This window comes from Thalassophryne amazonica, chromosome 15, assembly GCF_902500255.1.
Source record: "Thalassophryne amazonica chromosome 15, fThaAma1.1, whole genome shotgun sequence".
NCBI lineage: Eukaryota > Metazoa > Chordata > Actinopteri > Batrachoidiformes > Batrachoididae > Thalassophryne > Thalassophryne amazonica.
The window spans coordinates 30654260-30674094 of NC_047117.1; the positions used below are offsets into that span (position 1 = coordinate 30654260).

At 43.7% G+C, this 19835-nt stretch overlaps 1 protein-coding gene across 2 annotated transcripts in view; it reads left to right on the forward strand.

The window, feature by feature from the left end:
* The first annotated feature begins 3456 nt into the window (after positions 1-3456).
* LOC117526113 (coiled-coil domain-containing protein 149-B-like) overlaps positions 3457-19835 on the forward strand; it is a 32302-nt gene continuing 15923 nt past the window's right edge. For both annotated transcript variants that reach the window (XM_034188134.1, XM_034188136.1), the window contains exons 1-6: positions 3457-3641; positions 5259-5420; positions 5576-5614; positions 7599-7706; positions 7857-7973; positions 17264-17436. In XM_034188134.1, coding sequence (XP_034044025.1) covers positions 3567-3641; positions 5259-5420; positions 5576-5614; positions 7599-7706; positions 7857-7973; positions 17264-17436 — 674 coding nt within the window. In that variant the 5' untranslated portion in view covers positions 3457-3566. The remainder of the gene's footprint in view (positions 3642-5258; positions 5421-5575; positions 5615-7598; positions 7707-7856; positions 7974-17263; positions 17437-19835) is intronic.

The window sequence follows — 19835 nt, forward strand, 5'->3', positions numbered from 1 at the left end:
TTGCTATTTATAATCCTCCCCTTCTCCTAACTGTAACCATAACCATAGCATGTGTCAACCTTCCCCAAACTCTAACCGTAACCCCCCAGACCCCCGTCACCCACATTTCATGTCCCCGTCACGAAAAGCGCCCCATTTTCGTGTCCTCGTCATGAATACATAGAATAATGTACTGTTCATAATGCCGCCATGAATTACCGTGAGACTGGGTTGTGTTTTAAACAACAAATCTGTGCTTTATTCTCTGTTGATCTAATGATAGTTGTCAATTAATGTAAATAATTCATTTCTGTTAATTGCTCTTCCTTAGACAATTATTTTTTTTTTTCACATAAGCTACAATAAACATGATGTGTAACTCCACTTTCCTGCCATTCAAACATGTATTCCTGAACTGAAGAAATTTAGGCACTGAATAAATGAATAAAACTCAGTACCCATGTGCATGAAGAGGATATATATATATATATATATATATATATATATATATATATATATATATATATATATATATATATATATATATATATATATATATATATATATATATATATTGACCTTTGAAAAAAAAAATTAACCACTTAAGGGCAATTTCAATCAATGAACATTTAACCTTTGACTCTAATGACCTTGATCTTTGCCAAACAATTCCTTTAAGGGCAGTTCTGGAATTGATTTTCATTTCACCAGCCAAGTTTGGTGAAATTGGCCCAAGAGGAGTCAAATACCACAGGCAGTGGAATGTTTTCATACTGTTCACCATTGTTGCAGAGTACAGTAGTCTACAGTGGATTGCAAAAGTATTTGGCCCCTTGGTATTTCATACATTTTAATTAATTTATACCATTTTATATACAAAAAGTAAATCAGGCTTCTCAATATAAAAAAAAAAATCAAAATTATCTTCCTTAAACTCAAACTCAAAGCAAATCTCTACAACTTGATATAAATTAATTAAAAATATAAAAGCCAAGATGATGGAATGTATAAGTAATGGACCCCTTTGGTATAACACCTGTAAATAATCAGTTTTATTGCCAGTTTTCTTTTGACAAGTAGGGATGGATACATGAACATTTCCAAGTCACTGAATATGTATTGGACTTTATTTATATCAATTATGAAGAAATACAAACTGAACTTATTATTTACAGATATTATACCAAAGGGACCCATTATCTATGCAACACATCATTTTGGCTTTTATATTTTTAATTAATTTATATCAAGTTGTAGAGATTTGCTTTGAGTTTGAGTTTAAAGAAGATAATTTTGAAATTTTTATATTGAGAACCCTGATTTACTTTTTGTATTTGAAATGGCATAAATAAATTAAAATGTGTGAAATAACAAGGGGCCGACCGATACAGTGCCACTGTATCAGTTGAGATTAGATTTTCAAAGTCAACTGAGGTGTTTCAAGAATCATATGTTCTTGACTGCCGATACTTGCTAATCATTATGTTAATTCATATTCTTTTACATTATTCTTTCAGCATATTATTTATATTATTACTTTACACACAGTGTTATAATGTTTCAGTATTTGTTATTGTTTTATTTTAATGACACTAATATTGTGAAGTACTTTGTATTCATTCAAAGTGCTATGCAAATAAACTGTTATTACTTAACAGGCCAACAAAAATTGCTCAGTTTAATTTTAAGTGAAAAATAAATAAATAAAATGCACAAGTGCCCTTTTATGTTTCCTAATTTGCCTGTTTTCAGGAAGAATGACTTGGTCATTATGATAATGCATCTTTAACTTTACTCAACAACTAAAATCTAAAGTCACTTTTGAAACACATTAAAAGATATATAACCGTATCTATCAGGCTGGATGGTCAGGAATTGCTAGACAGAAATGCATGGCTCAAACTAACAGCTCTGCTTTTTAGAAGGCTTTACTGTTGTGGATAGCAGAGGTTGGTGCACAGCTGGAATGAAGGCACAAGCCATGACAAACTGGCAAGGAACTAACACGCCTGCAAGGAACTAACACCCCCAGTGAGCTTATATAACCCCAGGTCATAATCAGCAAATCAGGAACAGGTGTGCACGGGAAGCACCAGAACAAGGGCGTGGCCAGAGAGAGGGAAACACCCATCACCAAGAACCAAGAAACAAACAAGAGAGATAGTGATAGACCCAACCAGAAAAACCCAGCAAGAGAAAGAACACAGAAAAACAAAAATACTTCAAGACAGAAAAATAACAAAACAGACCAAATAATCAAACAGAAAAGGTTCAAACCCTGACTGCATAATCACTTGTGGGTTTTTTTTATTATTATTCTTTTCATGAGCACCACAGCTAGACTAACAGCAAGACTAACTGTGGCTATGCACGGCTCGGTTGACTAATAGATGGTGACAAACAAACTAAGCACATGTAAAGCTGAAATCAAAAAAGTGGTTTTAATTAACCATTTATTTCATCATTAAGTATATATTGTGAACAAAGTTGCTATTGTTTGACATAAAACATGTATTGCATCTTTTTTTTTAAAGTGTAATAGGTAGTGTGACTAATTTGGGATTATGACTAATTTTAGTGTCAATATTGTCTGTTAATCCTGTCGTTCAGTGTGATGACCAGTGACAGGGTTATGCAGCCGGTCACTTTGATCACATTTCTCTCCACCAGCTCCTCAAAATCTATGCAGCTTTTTAGAATGTACATTTTACATGTAGACTGTTCATTAGTTTGTTATTTCTAGTATATCATTTACTCTTGTAGCATACTGTATTGCAACCCATGCACAAACACAACTATTTCCTGTGGCACAATGAAGCTGCCAAACTCCACTGATTCTTCTTTTCCTCTATCAGCTCCCTCATTACTGGCTGTTTATTAAAAAAATATAAAGTAAAACCACCAAACTCTAAGGTACAATGTAAATAAGATGAAATACATACAATATTCAATTCAATCAAGTTATTTCAAATTCAAGGTTCATAGAAGTGTATATAAAAATATATAAAATAATCAACATGAATATATAACAAGAAACAAAAGTTCATTTAAAGAGGTCAAGTTGGTAAACAGGGCCACCAATCAGAATGTGCTCTGTTTGTATAATAATTATATTTTTTGTTTATAATTGCAATTTGTAGAGGGTTTTTCATGGACTTACCTGAATAATATTTCCATGTATGCACACTTTCATTTAATTTAATTTTGTTTTATTTTTTTTTTATTATTTTTGGTGTTATTGAGTGTGGCATACATTTATTGAAGTTCCATCAGAAATGTTTTTTTTATTCCATATTTTCTAATAATTGTCATGAACCATATAAAATTATGATTACAATAAAACTGATTTAGTACATATTGTTTAGAACGTTTAATATGCAGTCTGTGCTTAACACCGTAAATGGTCTAATTTCCGAGGTTTATCGAATGCGTCATGACGCTGCCATGACGTTAGACGAACGGAAGTTACGGATTTGCCCCCTTCCCGTCTGTAATCCGTGTCGATGATGCGAAATATCTCAGAGCGTGTTAAGCAAGAGCAAATGGAGCTGCGCATTTGAGAATAACTTTACACCGTTTGTCAGAGAATGTTTGTGCCCTACCGTGACGTCATGGACGCGTCCGTGAGGAGCAGGAGTGACTGGCAGGGACTCCTCAGCGAGGTGAGACAGAAAGGAGACACAGCTGACGCCAGGATGCGCCCAAACATAAACTCTATGTTAGTTTATCACAAACTCCTTTTGTCTGTGAATTGTTTTATCTTCAGAGTTCAATGACTTAATTTGTTTTAATATAAAAATTACAGCAGACATGATTTACACCTTTCAGGTGCACTTCGTCGTCCAGGTCTGGGGGGCGGGGCGTGAGTTTTGACATCCTCTTTTTTACCCACTGTGGCACTAACAAAGGGATTTCTTAAGTTAATGATATTAGCCTATGTGAATTACTTAAGAATTATACAGTTAAAACTGCAAAGCAAAATCACATAGCCTGAAATAAATTATTACATGTAATTAAGGTTGGATTTTCAAACAGCAACTTCAGAGTAAGAAAATATACAATGAATGAGTGAAAACAGGTTTGGATGACAGCAGACTAACAGCACATGACTCCCGATACAGATCTGGACCATTAAATGTTGTTCATACCTATGAAAAACTCAAAATAAGAGAATATTGGTGAGATTTACTGACGTCATCCATTGATTCACTTCTGTTATAAGCCTGTAGACTGTCCATCTGTCCATGTTTCCATGTTTGAACAAAAAACAGTAGTGTTGAACAATTTAAGACCAATCTTGGAATGAATGAGGATCAGTCAAGGACAGTGATTTGATTTGGAGAATGAAAATATATAATCAAAGGCTAATGTTAAGGTCCATAATGTTTATATATATATATGTATATATATATATATATATATATATATATAGTGGATATTTGTAATGACTACTCTGTGGAGTTTGTTAAAAATGCACCTCTGTTATTAATAAACACCAATATAAAGTAATATATCACTTTTCTATTAGTCACAAGACCTTTGACCATGGGTGACCAGGTCAAACTCCAGGTCATAACTGTTGGCAGAAACAGTTTGGAGCCAATATGGATTAAACATGATGAAATTGAAATTGAATTGAATTGAAAGGTTGTGTGTTAGTCGAGGATATCTTGGTTCAACTTTGGTCAGATCTGGTTTTTATGTTAAGGCTGCACAGATCTCTATTTTCTATAGTGTACGTTCAACCTGTCAAAAGATGCATCATGAGGAGGAAAAACGTACATCACACTGGAGTACAAGTCACATGTTTTTTCTGCACTGTCTGCTCTTTAAATTGGATTTTTGTGCATTGTTGGAGTGTACTTTTTAATTATTGGCAATTATTAGAGTTTATTTTGTTGAATGCTTTGATGCCAGGTAAATCCCTACATAAATAGTTGTTATTGTTCTTGTTACTATTATTAATAATGATCATGCAATTTGTTTCAGTATATAGGTTGCACTGTAAGATGCAGGATCTCCCTCCCCCCCAAAAATGTGACATACCCCATAAAATATGGTACATAAGGTATTACAGATTCACAAATAATTAATTCAAATTGCTCTGTGTAAAACATGTAAGACACAGGTGTTGCACTCTGGGTGACCTTTATAATTTTAATCCTGCTAGGCATATTTGATTATCTACATTATTGTTATTTCTCAGTTGGCTTTGCATAAGTAGAATTAATGTTCAAATACAATGGTATTTTTCTTCCCCGCAAAACTTGTGTCTGAAGTTTCTCATCTGTAAGCGCAAGCTTGAGAGCAAGAAGGAAGCACTTCTGATTTTATCAAAAGAACTGGACATCTGCCAGCAGGAGAGGGATCAGTACAAACTGATGGCCAACCAGCTACGGGAACGGCACCAAGGACTCAAGAAGAAATACAGGGAGCTCATTGTGAGTCACCTGTGTGAGCCCTATACATATACTAACACTGTCCTTAAAAGATAAAAATTATATGCCTGTATAGGTATCAAACATTCCTCATGTGTAAAATACTCGTATTTGAGATATTTTTCCATGTTTTTTTTCTTTATTATTTTAATGACTAGGATGGTGATCCATCTCTGCCTCCTGAGAAACGCAATCAAGTAAGTAATTATTTTTATGAGCTTTTGTTGCACAACTATTACATTACAGCGTTTCTTTCTCCTGCAGTAATATAAGCCTGGCAGGCTACTAACAACAGCTCCTGCCAGGCTAAACATATTTTGTGAATAACATCAATGAAAAATACAGCCAAATAACCATTAATTTGGGTGTCACTTATCATTTCAGTGCATCCATAGGGCTTTGATTCTGGTATTCTCTCACACAAGCAATCTTCTGTGGAGTAAATGTTATGTTTGTAGTGATTTGACAGCGTGCTAATGGTCCAGTTATTATTTTTTAATGTTGCTGGTGGTTACCTGACTGCAGCACAATTTTAAAAGCTCTCGCTGCAGTCCGCTTCACTGCAGTCAGATTTTGGCAAGTAAGAATAATAATAATAATGCCAGACATTAGTCAGGGGACTTCACCTCCAGCTCCACATGTGCACAGCATGCTTCTTTTTTAATTCAATGCTTTCATCATTCACACTGTTAAGAACACCTCAGCAGCTTGTTTCACACCGGAATAGGTTATGATAAAGGCAAAGTGTCATTAAAAAAAATCATAAAACTCTAGGATTCTTTTTGTGGTCTGAGTGATGGTTTATGGGACTGCAAGTCTGCTATATGAATGAGGGTTACTAACCGAGGCCCACAGACCACATAAGGGCCAGTCTCCTTGGTGTGAGCATGCTTTACCAGGGTGCCTTAACTTTAACTTTGAAGATAAAGTGAATGCAACCTGAGATCTGTCAGTGATGACCAGATGGAGTCTGGAAAGAAATATGTACATTTTGTAAATATGTAAATTTTGCCTATACCCATGCAGGGTTTTTTTGGAGGGGGGGTTGCGGGCCGAGAAGCTGCGAAGCCTATGTCCTGGTGCTATGTCCTGCGTTCCTCATAGTCTTCGGCATCATCCGTTTATTACAATATCTTAAAAACTGTCTAACTTTTTTCTAATTTGGAAAGGACGTAATATGGGTCATTGTATCCGCTGTGGCGACCTCGAACAATACCGGGAGCAGCCGAATGGACAACAACAACGTCAGTCAGATCCACATTGGTAAATCCACAGGTTTTACGCCGGATGCCCTTCCTGACGCAACTCCAGTTTTATCTGGAGAAACACACACAGCCGCTGGTGTTCCAAAGAGGTCTCCCATCCAAGTACTAACCAGATCCTGCCCTGCTTAGCTTCTGAGATCTGACGGGATCAGACTTACACAGAGCAGACCAGCTGTGGGTCATTGACATTGTTCCCATCTAAAAATCATATTCGTATATTTGTTTGTTTGGAAAGGGACAAAAATAGCCATTTTGAGCACTTAAAGGCAGTTTTCTCAAAAACTGTCTGATAATTTGTTTTGTGGTTTGTCAAGGGCATAATATGAGTCGTTGACATATTTCACATAAAAAAGTCATAGATTCGTTTGGAAATGGCAGTCATTTTTATGCCAAAATTTATATAAAAAACTGTCAGTTTTTCTTTTAATTTAACAAGGGCACAATATTGGTCATTGACATTGTTCATGTCCCAAAATTATTTGCGTAGATTCATTAATTTGGAAATGGCGGCCATTTTATGCCAAAAATGGCCATTTTGCCTTGGGCTTTAATTGAGCCAGTAACCCACAGGGCCCTTGGCACTCTAGTTATGGTTAGTGAAGCTGTAACTGAGTGATCCTACTCTCTTGGTATTTTCAAATATGGAAAAAATACTTGAAAAATGAAAAAATGTTCTGACGGAAACGCTGTATTGATTTAAAACTTTTTACACTGTAGTGCATTCAGCAACTTTGCAGGTTTAAGTACCATCAGAATGGTAATAAATCTCTTCTTAATACCCAGCAGTTATGTCACACCCATTGCTAATGTGCATAGCAAGGCATGCATTTGTTGACCACCAAGCTGATATTTAAATTTTACATTAAAAGATGCCAAAAGTGTACCTCATGTGAACATATGTCCATGTTTTATTCAGACAAACTTAGCCCAGCTACTGAGAGACTCAAGAGAAAATTGTAATCATCTCTCCGAGGAGGTGAAAGAGCTGAAACAACGTTTGGTGGAAGCGCAGGGCGATAACAAGGTGGCATCTCATATTGAGCATCATGTTTATTGCTGTGACTTTTCATCCTTAAATATGTGAATATTTCTGTAGCATCTGTGGTGTGAAATTTCAACTGAAGTCTTGAGGCAGAAAATCAAAGACATTGTAGCTGATTCATTGTTTCTGCAGCTCCTGCGAATGACCATCACCAAACAGCGGCTGGGAGACGAGGAGGTTGGTGCTCGACACTTTCCTGCTCATGAGCGGGAGGATCTCGTAAGACAGTTGGAAAGAGCCAGAGAACAGGTGAGAACTGACTTCCTCTTTTCTAGGTTTCAGGTTTATGTTTTTAATTCTGTGCTAAACTCACCAGCCCTTTATTAGGTACACCTGTTCAATTGCTTGTTAACACAAAGAGTTAATCAGCCAATCACATGACAGCAACTCAGTGCATTTAGGCATCTAGACATGGTGGTGATGACTTGCTGAAGTTCAAACTGACCATCAGAATGGGGAAGAAAGGGGGTTTAAGTGACTTTGAAGGTGTCATGGTAGTTGGTGCTGGTCTGAATATTTCATAAACTGTTGATCTGCTGGGATTTTCGCACACAATCATCTCTAGGGTTTACAGAAATGGTCTGAGTGGCGGTTGTGTGGATGAAACTGCTTTGTTGATGTCCGAGGTCAGAGGAGAATGGCCAGACTGGTTGAATGGGTGACTGCATGATGCTATTATGTCAATATAGACCAACAGCTCCGAGGACTGTTTCCAACACCTTGTTGAATCTATTCCACAAAAAATTGAAGCAGTTCTTATGTAGGCCTGCATGATATTGGAAAACAATTGACTTTTTTTTTTAATTTTCATTTAATTTTATTTTTATTTTTATTTTTTTACCTATGGCGATATATATATCGTAGGATTTTGCAGGATACACTGAGAAAGCCTGAAAATGCTATAGTACAAGCAGACCTGTATGTAACACTTCCACTGTGTAACACTGTGGAAGCGTTTTGTGGAAGTTCCACAAAATACGGAGAAGAAGATGGGGCTGCCAAAAGGCAGGGTTTGTGCTGACACAAAATCAAGGCTGGACACAAGATATAAAATTTACAGCATCCCCAGAACATATGTGCGCTGTGTCCAAATCATTTAAAAATCGATTTTTAGAATAATGAGTGTTTTGTTTTTTCTCCTGCCAGCGAGTGCCTTTGTCTGTTCCTCTGTGTCCTGTCTGCACTCTGCAGGAGTGGGAGGGGGTCGGTGATGGTGTTTGAGTGTAGATGTCTCACAGCACTGTGATGACACAGCAAGTAAAGGGCAGAGTTTTACAAACATATTTTTAAACTTTTCTTTCAGTCTGCTCTGTCTCTGAGTATCCTCGCTGTGGTTAAACTAAAAACACACCTGCAAACCCACGACACATTAACAACAAACACTAATGCTTTTTTCCTCCAAAATACACCTAAAATCTCTTTCTGAGGACGGTATGATGTAAAATGCACTGATAAAACCTTCTTACCTTTCAATCAGGTCGCACTTAATTCCTGATTGTTCCATAACACCCCTTGATCAAAGGTCCACTTTTGAAGACATTTTTCATACTACTACTTCTTATAATAATAATAATAATAATAATAATAATTTTAACAATTAAAATGTTTAAATCAGTATTATTCTGGGGCTTAGTTTTACTACAGTTCTGGAATAAGTTTAATTGATGAACCATATAAAAATAAGTTTAGTTAACTTTTCTGCATAACTAAAGTGTGATGTGAAGCAAAATCTTTTTAGTGTAATGTCTAAGCTCAGCATTACTGGGTCCATTTGGGGTTCTAGCTTTAAAATCAGATTAGTTAGGATGAGGGAAGTCAAAAATATGAAAATGATTACGGCTTTTGTGGTTCAGTAATATTATCAAGCAAGCGTGTAGGTGGTGATATGAATTTTGGTTATAGGCAAAGAAAAGGTAAAAATGTGAATACAACTACATCACACATTAAGTAGTACAACAACAAAAAAAACCTCCAGAATGTATCCCTGGACATCAAACCCCAAAATTGTCTGGGGGGCCCCTGGACCCCCTGCTGACAAAGGTCCACTTCACCAAAAAAGAACCCCCATTTCAGATACTGGCTACAGGCCAGAGACTTTAATTGATATTGAATGAAGTAAAGCTTTAGAAAAGCTGTCCGCTTAAAATATGTTTATCCTGAAGTATTTATGTGTAGGTTAAAGTCTTTCGATGATGCTGCATTACAAAAGAACAGCAATGGTGAGTGAGTGAAATATAATCTTGTTCAGCGGGAGAACAATTTGCTGTTTTCTTAGCTGTCTCCACCTTGTTTTACCTTTAAACTCTGGGACACAATCACAAATGGTTTCTACATATAAAAAGATAGATGGTGAACAGCTTATGATTTGGCTGTAAAAAAAAAAAAAAAAAAAATTCAGTCAAAAGTTTTTACGAGGTCTGTTAGAAAAGTATCGGACCTTTTTATTTTTTGCAAAAACCTGATGGATTTGAATCACGTGTGCTTGCTTGAGCAAACCTTGAACCTTCGTGCGCATGTGTGAACTTTTTCACGCCTGTCGATTGCATCATTTTCTGGTAAGCAGCCTTTGTGTGAGGACATGTGCAGTGCGCTTGGTGGATTTTCATTTCAAGGAAAAAGACGGAACGACTGGAGCAGCGCCGCATCAGATTTTGCCAGAAACTGGGCGACAGCCAGGTGGAAACCATTCGGATGATTCAGACGGCTTTCGGTGACTTTTCAGTCGTGTGACTATCCGAGAAATTGTGGAAGAGGAGGGCATTGTTGTGTGGGCCGCCAGAAGAGGAGGTACTGCTGGCCCACCACCAGAGGGCGCCCTGCCTGAAGTGCGGGCTTCAGGCACGAGAGGGCGCTGCCGCGGACACAGCCGGGGGTGACAGCTGTCACTCATTATCTCATGACAGCTGTTACCCATCTACACTTCATCATACTACTCCATAAAACCTGGACGTCATCTCCACCTCATTGCCGAGATATCATCTACCTGTGAAGGTAATTCTCTGCTAAACTGAAAACACAGACTAATACTCTGAACTTCTTTGCAGCTGTTTTCCTGTAAGTGTTTCCTTATCTGTGGGATTGGCGTTTGGAGTGATCAGCGACGGCTTCGCTTCACACTCCAACCAGATAAGTGGTTAACAGGAGCTGCACGAGTGTGTGATTAGAGGTGGAGGTGACTTTCCACCTTCTGACTGTTTTTGTTACTGGGTGTGCACACACCCACATCTCACTGTTTGTGCTCCTCACCAGCAGTACCAGATCCGACAGTCGGGGACGGTGATCACCTGGGAATTCGGGACTTGGCGGCTCTAGTATTCACCAGGTTCGGTGGCGGCGGAAATCGTGTGGTTCCGGCTCTTCTCAGGACAGACGTCTTCTATCCTCAAGCCTGCCCACATGTCACCTTTGTGTATTGACTGCTATCATATTCTGAGATTGTCTGTATAGTCGTTGTGCACATTCACAACATTAAATTGTTACCTTTTGGCTCATCTATTGACAGTTCATTTGCGCCCCCTGTTGTGGGTCCGTGTCACTACACTTTCCCCAACAGGATCTCTCGGCCCATGTCATGGATCCCGAGGGGCGTCAACCATCTGTCGGACAGCCAATGGAAGAGCAGGGTGCACAGGCGTCGGCTGGAGGCGTGATTGGTGAGTTGCAGCATATCCTCACCGCCTTTACCGCTCGGATGGACCTGATGACCGAGCAAAACGTCATCCTTAATCGCAGGATGGAGGCTCTCACCGCTCAGGTGGAAGCGCGCGCTCAGGGCGCTGCTGCAGCTCCCTCCTCCTGCTGACCCGGTGCCGAATACAGACATTCCACTGGTCATTCAACGACCCCCCCCCACCATCCCCTGAAGCATACATAAGCCCCCCAGAGCCGTACGGAGGTTGTGTGGAGACGTGCGCGGACTTTCTTATGCAGTGTTCGCTCGTCTTTGCACAACGTCCCGTGATGTACGCGTCTGACTCCAGCAAGGTGGCTTACGTGATTAATTTGCTTCAGGGTGAGGCACGCGCTTGGGCTACAGCGCTTTGGGAGCAAGGTTCACGGCTCCTTACCACTTATACTGGGTTTGTGAGGGAGCTCAGGACCGTTTTTGATCACTCTAACAGAGGCGAAACCGCGTCTACCGTGCTGCTGTCAATGAGACAGGGGCGTCGGAGCGCAGCCGAATATGCAGTCGACTTCCGCATCACGGCTGCGAGGTCCGGCTGGAATATGACTGCGCTCCGCGCCGCCTTCATAAACGGACTGTCGTCGGTCCTGAAGGAGCACCTGGTGGCTAAGGAGGAACTGCGGGATTTGGCTGAGCTTATCGATTTGGTTATACGGTTGGACAATTGGTTAGAAGAACGCCGACGGGAGCGAGGCGAAGGGCGTGGTCAGGCACAAGCCGTCCCTCTTCCTCCCGGGTCCGAAAGGGAGCCGTCTTCCCCACGCTCCACAGCCACAGCGCTCCGTGTGGCTACAGCTCCCCCTGCTGACGGTGCTAGGGACACAAGCAGGGCCACATTCAGACAGAGGAGGCTGGTCCGTGGGGAGTGCTTTGTCTGCGGCTCGAGTGAGCATCAGCAGAGAGACTGCCTCAAACGGTCAAAACACAAACGCCCGCCCTTAGAGACTGGGCTGAGGGGGGGTCAAAACATTCACGTGGGTCATACACATCTGTCAACACGACTCCCAGTTAAAATCCTGAGCGTGGAATTAACCCTTCAAGCCCCAGCACTGGTGGACACGGGGTCAGAAGGGAATCTGCTGGATAGCAGATGGGCAAGGGAGGTAGGGCTCCCTCTGGTGGCGCTTTCTTCACCAGTGAAGGTGCGAGCACTAGATGGCACTCTTCTCCCTTTTATCACACACAAGACACTACCTGTAACCCTGGTAGTGTCTGGGAATCACCGGGAGGAGATTGAGTTTTTTGTAACTCCTTCTACCTTCCGCGTGATTTTGGGCTTCCCATGGATGATTAAACACAATCCCCGGATTGATTGGCCGTCTGGGGTTGTGACTCAGTGGAGCGAAACCTGCCACCGGCATTGTTTAGGATCCTCGGTTCCTCCCGGTGTAAATGCTAATGAGGAGGTTAAAGTCCCTCCCAGTCTGACGGCGGTGCCGGTTGAGTACCACGACCTTGCTGACGTCTTCAGCAAGGATCTGGCGCTCACCCTTCCCCCGCACCGTCCGTACAATTGTGCCATTGATTTGGTCCCGGGCGCTGAGTACCCGTCCAGCAGGCTGTACAACCTCTCACGTCCTGAGCGCGAATCAATGGAGACCTACATCCGGGACTCATTAGCTGCCGGGCTGATCCGGAATTCCACCTCCCCGATGGGTGCAGGTTTCTTTTTTGTGGGCAAGAAAGACGGCGGACTCCGTCCATGCATTGATTACAGGGGGCTGAACGACATAACGGTTCACAATCGATACCCTTTACCCCTGTTGGATTCAGTGTTCACGCCCCTGCATGGAGCCCAAATTTTCACCTGGTCGGATCGGTGCGAAGCCGCGTTCAAGGAGTTGAAACGCCGGTTCTCGTCTGCACCAGTTCTGGTGCAGCCCGACCCTAGCCGCCAGTTTGTGGTTGAAGTGGACGCCTCTGACTCAGGGATAGGAGCCGTGCTATCCCAGAGCGGGGAGACCGATAAGGTTCTTCACCCGTGTGCCTACTTTTCTCGCAGGTTGACCCCCGCTGAACGGAACTATGACGTCGGCAATCGAGAACTCCTTGCGGTGAAAGAGGCTCTTGAGGAGTGGAGACACCTGTTGGAGTCTGACCATCGGAACCTGGAGTATATCAGGACCGCCAAGCGGCTGAACCCCAGGCAAACCCGCTGGTCACTGTTCTTTGGACGTTTTGACCTCCGGATCACCTATCGCCCCGGGACCAAGAACCAGAGATCGGATGCCTTGTCCCGGGTACACGAAGACGAAGTCAAAACTGTGCTGTCGGATCCACCGGAGTCCACTATCGTGGCCACCCTCACCTGGGACGTGGAGAAGACCGTCCGGGAGGCCCTGGCATGGAGCCCCTGGCATGGAGCCCGGACTCCGGAACTGGTCCGAAGAATCGTATGTATGTCCCACCAGAAACCAGAGCTGCAGTCTTGGATTTCTGTCACGGTTCCAAGCTCTCCTGTCATCCAGGGGTGCGAAGGACCGTGGCAGTTGTCCGGCAGCGCTTCTGGTGGGTGTCTATGGAGGCCGACGTCCGGGAGTATATCCAGGCCTGCACCACCTGTGCCAGTGGCAAGGCAGACCACAAAAGGTCTCAAGGACTTCTCCAGCCGCTTCCTGTGCCTCATCGCCCCTGGTCCCATATCGGCCTGGATTTCGTCACGGGCCTCCCGCCGTCCCAGGGCAACACCACCATCCTCACGATAGTGGACCGATTCTCCAAGGCGGCCCACTTCGTGGCCCTCCCGAAGCTCCCAAAGGCCCAGGAGACAGCAGACCTCCTGGTCCACCACGTCGTCCGTCTGCATGGGATACCAACTGACGTAGTCTCGGATCGTGGTCCCCAGTTTTCCTCTCAAGTCTGGAGGAGTTTCTGCAGAGAACTGGGGGCCACCGTGAGCCTCTCGTCCGGGTACCACTCACAGACGAACGGACAGGCAGAACGGGCCAACCAAGTGTTGGAACAGACCCTCCGCTGTGTGGCATCCGCGCACCCGACGGCCTGGAGTAACCATCTGGCCTGGATCGAGTATGCACATAACAGCCAGGTGTCTTCTGCCACCGGCCTCTCCCCATTTGAGGTGTGTCTGGGGTACCAGCCCCCATTGTTTCCCATGGTGGAGGGAGAGGTCGGTGTGCCCTCGGTCCAGGCCCACCTGCGGAGGTGCCGTTGGGTGTGGCGCACCGCCCGTTCTGCCTTGCTAAATGCCCGGACGAGGGCTAAGGCCCATGTAGGCCGCCGGCGGTCCCCGGCCCCTGCATACCAGCCCGAGCAGGAGGTGTGGTTATCAACCAAGGACATTCCCCTGCAGGTGGACTCCCCCAAACTGATGGACAGGTTCATTGGACCATTCAAGATCGTCAAAATCCTCAGTCCTGCTGCAGTGAAGCTCCAGCTCCCGGCTTCACTGCAGATCCACCCTGTTTTTCATGTCTCCCGGATTAAACCACACCTCACCTCACCCCTCTGTGCTCACGGTCTGGCGCCGCCTCCTGCCCGGATCATTGACGGGGAGCCGGCTTGGACAGTGCGCCGGCTCCTGGACGTCCGTCGAATGGGCCGGGGGTTCCAGTATTTGGTGGACTGGGAGGGGTATGGACCCGAAGAACGCTCCTGAGTGAAGAGGAGCTTCATCCTGGACCCGGCCCTCCTGGCCGATTTCTACCGTCGACACCCGGATAAACCTGGTCGGGGTCCTGTTGTGTGGGCCGCCAGAAGAGGAGGTACTGCTGGCCCACCACCAGAGGGTGTCCTGCCTGAAGTGCGGGCTTCAGGCACGAGAGGGCGCTGCCGCCACGGACACAGCCGGGTAATTCTCTGCTAAACTGAAAACACTGACTAATAGTCTGAACTTCTTTGCAGCTGTTTTCCTGTAAGTGTTTCCTTATCTGTGGGATTGGTGTGATCAGCGACGGCTTCGCTTCACACTCCAACGAGATAAGTGGTTAACAGGAACTGCACGAGTGTGTGATTAGATTTGGAGGTGACTTTCCACCTTTTGACTGTTTTTGTTACTGGGTGTGCACACACCCACATCTCACTGTTTGTGCTCCTCACCAGCAGTACCAGATCCGACAGTCGGGGACGGTGATCACCTGGGAATTCGGGACTTGGCGTCTCCAGTATTCACCAGGTTCGGTGGCGGCGGAAATCGTGTGGTTCCGGCTCTTCTCAGGACAGACATCTTCTATCCTCGAGCCTGCCCACACGTCACCTTTGTGTATTGACTGCTATCATATTCTGAGATTGTCTGTATAGTCGTTGTGCACATTCACAACATTAAATTGTTACCTTTTGGCTCATCTATTGACCGTTCATTTGCGCCCCCTGTTGTGGGTCCGTGTCACTACACTTTCCCCAACAGGCATGTCACAGCATGTCCTGTAAGACTTCATCACGGAGGCGCTTTTGCTCCGCCGTTAGCAGCAGCATGAATTTCACCGCCACTCTTTTCATGGCCAAATCTTCTGTCACAGTGGAATGTACCGAAGAAGAATTTCTCGGACAGTCACACGACGGTCCCGCATCACCACAGCGTTCACTTTGGAAATGATCTGGTCATTTCAGCATGTTGATGGCTGACCGGAGCGTGGCTCACTCTCCACCATTGTGCGGACGTCTTTAAACCGCTTGTACCACTCCTTAATCTGTGTGATGCCCAAAGCATCGTCACTGAAAGCTTTCTAACTCATCCGAATGGTTTCCACCTGGCTGTCGCCCAGTTTCTTGCAAAATTTGATGCGGCGCTGCTCCAGTCGTTCCGTCTCTTTCCTTGAAATGAAAATCTGCCGAGCGCACTACACATGTCCTCACACAAAGGCTGCTTACCAGAAAATTATGCAATCGACAGGCGTGAAAAAGTTCACGCATGCGCACGAAGGTTCAAGGTTGGCTCATGCAAGCACACGTGATTCAAATCCATCAGGCTTTTGCAAAAAATAAAATGGTCCGATACTTTTCTAACAGACCTCGTATTTTTTATTTTTTGCTTTAATCCTTGCGGGAGCATGCACATAAGGCGTAGTCAATGTAGCAGCAGAGGCTATAATTTCCAGAGGGGCACACGGCGTAAAATAAAGGCTTTTAAGAGAAAGAGGGCTCGTGCTGATCATCTGAAATAGATTTTTTGCATATTTAAAGAGAAGATATGTGTTTAAAATAGACTCATAACAGCAATTAACTAGGACAGAATATGATATTAGGGAGCATGGTGGATAGTGGTTAGCACTGTTGCCTCACAGCAAGAAGATCTTGGGATCGCTGCCCGCCTGGGCCTTTCTGTGTGGAGTTTGAATGTTCTCCCAGTGTTTGCGTGGGTTCTCTCCGGGTGCTCTGGCTTCCTCCCACTTCCAAAGACGTGTAGGTTAGGTGGATTGGAAACTTAAAATTGACCACAGGTGTTCATGCAAGTGTGAATGTGTTTGTTTGTCTGTATGTGGCCCTGCGACAGACTGGTGTCCTGTCCAGTGTGTACCCCACCTCACAACCTATGATTGCTGGGATAGGCTCCAGTTTTTTTATTTTGCATAGTACTTTACATTACTGTGTATTTAAATAAGAAAATACTTTATTATAAGCATCTGAAAAGGTTTCGTGAAAACGGACTTTGAAGATTTTGCCTTTTTAATAAGAAATAATTTGTGTCTAATGCTATGGCTTTATTTTCATAACGTTCATAATATTCTGCTCATAGATTTTGATTTTAATCTTGAAATCTCAGATAGTTTTACCTGAACAGGGATTCTTCCACTGTTGTCAGTGCTGAGCCTGTCACATGAAACCTAGAAACTGTTTTAGTGTGTGTTATTAGATTGTCTGTTTCTGTACTGACACATTGTTTTTTTTATTGCCATAGAACGAAGCATTGGAATACAGTGTGAAATCACTGACAGATGAGCTTCAGGATGTCAGAGCGGAGCGCGACGTCTTTCAGCAAAAAGCACATCGGCTAAATGTGGAAATTAACCGCATCGTCGGGAACAAAGAGATCCGGATTTTAGATATTGATGCGCTCTGCATGGATAACAGGTTTGTTGTTCTTTTGTGTTCTTGTTGCCTGTGGAAAATAATTATCCATTCAAAATGTGTATCTTTTAAACGTCCTGTGACCCTTAAAAATGTGGAAAAAGTGAAGTGTTGTGTATACTTTGCAGTTGCACAGTAATTACTCAATCGTACCATATCAACAAGTGACTCCAGCCCCACAGAATTACTACCGACATCTTCTTCTTTGTCTTTCGGCTGTTCCCGTTAGGGGTCGCCACAGCAGATCAATCGTTTCCATCTCACCCTGTCCTCTGTATCTTCCTCTGTCACACCAACCACCTGCATGTCCTCTCTCAGCACATCCATGAACCTCCTCTTTGGTCTCCCTCTTCTCCTCCTGCTTGGTGGCTCCATCCTCAGCATCCTTCTCCCTATATACCCTGGGTCCCTCCTCTGCACATGTCCAAACCATCTCAATCTCGCCTCTCTGACTTTGTCTCCAAACCGTCCCACCTGAGCTGTCCCTCTGATATGTTCATTCCTAATCTTGTCCATTCTTGTCACTCCCAACCACCACCTCCCAACTCCCACCATCTTCAGCTCTGCCACCTCCAGCTCTGCCTCCTGTCTTTTTGTTAGTGCCACTGTCTCTAAACCATACAACATAGCTGGTCTCACTACTGTTTTGTAAACTTTCCCCTTCACTCTTGCTGATATTCTTCAGTCACAAATCACTCCTACCACCTTTCTCCACCCACTCCACCCTGCCTGCACTCTCTTCTTCACCTCTCTACCACACTCTCCTGTTATGTTTCGGACGCGGGCGGAGAACCGACCCAGCGTTTGAAGGACCCAGCATAAAATAAGCAGAGCACGGTTCAAAGGATAACAGAATTTAATAAACATAACTGAGTGATGATAAACAACTAAACAGTCCGCGGTCTGGTGAGGTGAAAACACAGCGCGCTCTCAGCAGCACAAACGGTCCGGAGCCACAACAGTTCGGACCCAGGGACCCCGCCGACACCCCCCAGGTGGCCGCGACAAACCGAGTCTGTGAAGAAAGAAAACATGAGGTGAGTCCAACTCCACACAGAGAGACACAACTCAAAGGTGCACGCCGTCAGCAAACACTTCCTGGCTTAAATCTATACATCAGCTTCTTACCCTGCAGGCACGGAACAACTCAGTTCAAATCTCCACTGCAGCAGAAGCTGATTAGACAATTAGCATAACGTGACAGCTCACTAACACAAGGTGTGAGGGACACCAAATCCACTGTCATTACTTCATAAAAGTCACCAAAACCAAATTACCTCAGGAAGTGTGCTGAAGAGCGTGAGACCTCACCCAATCCTCCTTCACACACTGTGGCGTCAAACCTGGAGCGGTCTCTGCGTCCATGATGGTGAGATTGTTCTCCTGACGTCGATCTCACACGTCTGCTCACAAGGTCGAGTCTCTGGCAATCACACACTGTGCATTCAAGGTTTAAATGCCGCAATCTCTGATTATGACAAAATACACCACAGCTGTGAGTCCTGATGACCTGCACGTGATAACAAGCCTCAGGTGTTCAGGGTGAGGTCCTGATGCTCAACCACTCAGTCCTGAATGCATACCACCTGGTGGGAGAAACAGAAAACAAAAACCAAGCCAGCCAAACACCCCAACCCACAACACTCTCCATTACTTTGAACAGTTGACCCCAAATATTTAAACTCATCTACTTTCACCACTTCTACTCCTTGTAACTGCACTATTCCACTGGGCTCCCTCTCATTCACACACATGTACTCAGTCTTGCTTCTACTGACTTTCATTCCCCTTCTCTCCAAAGCATATCTCCACTTCTCCAGACTAGACTCAGCTTGCTCTCTACTCTCACTACAGATCATAATGTCATCTGCAAACATCATAGTCCATGGGGACTCCTGTCTGATCTCATCTGTCAACATGTCCATCACCACTGCAAACAAGAAAGGACTCAGAGCTGATCCTTGGTGTAATCCCACCTCCACCTTGAATGAGTCTGTCATTCCGACTGCGCATCTCACCGCTGTCACACTATTCTTGTACATGTCCTGCACTACCCTAACATACTTCTCTGCGACTCCAGACTTCCTCATACAATGCCACAACTCTTCTCTTGGCACCCTATCATAAGCTTTTTCTAAGTCCACAAACACACAATGTAATGCTTTCTGTCCTTCTCTGTACTTTTCCAACAGTATTCTCAGAGCAAACATTGCATCTGTAGTGCTCTTTCTCGGCATGAAACCATATTGCTGCTCACAGATCTTCACCTGTTTTCTAAGCCTAGCTTCTACTACTCTTTCCCATAACTTCATGCTGTGGCTGATCAGCTTTATGCCTCTGTAGTTACTGCAGCTCTGCACATCACCCTTGTTCTTGAAAATAGGAACCAGCACACTTTGTCT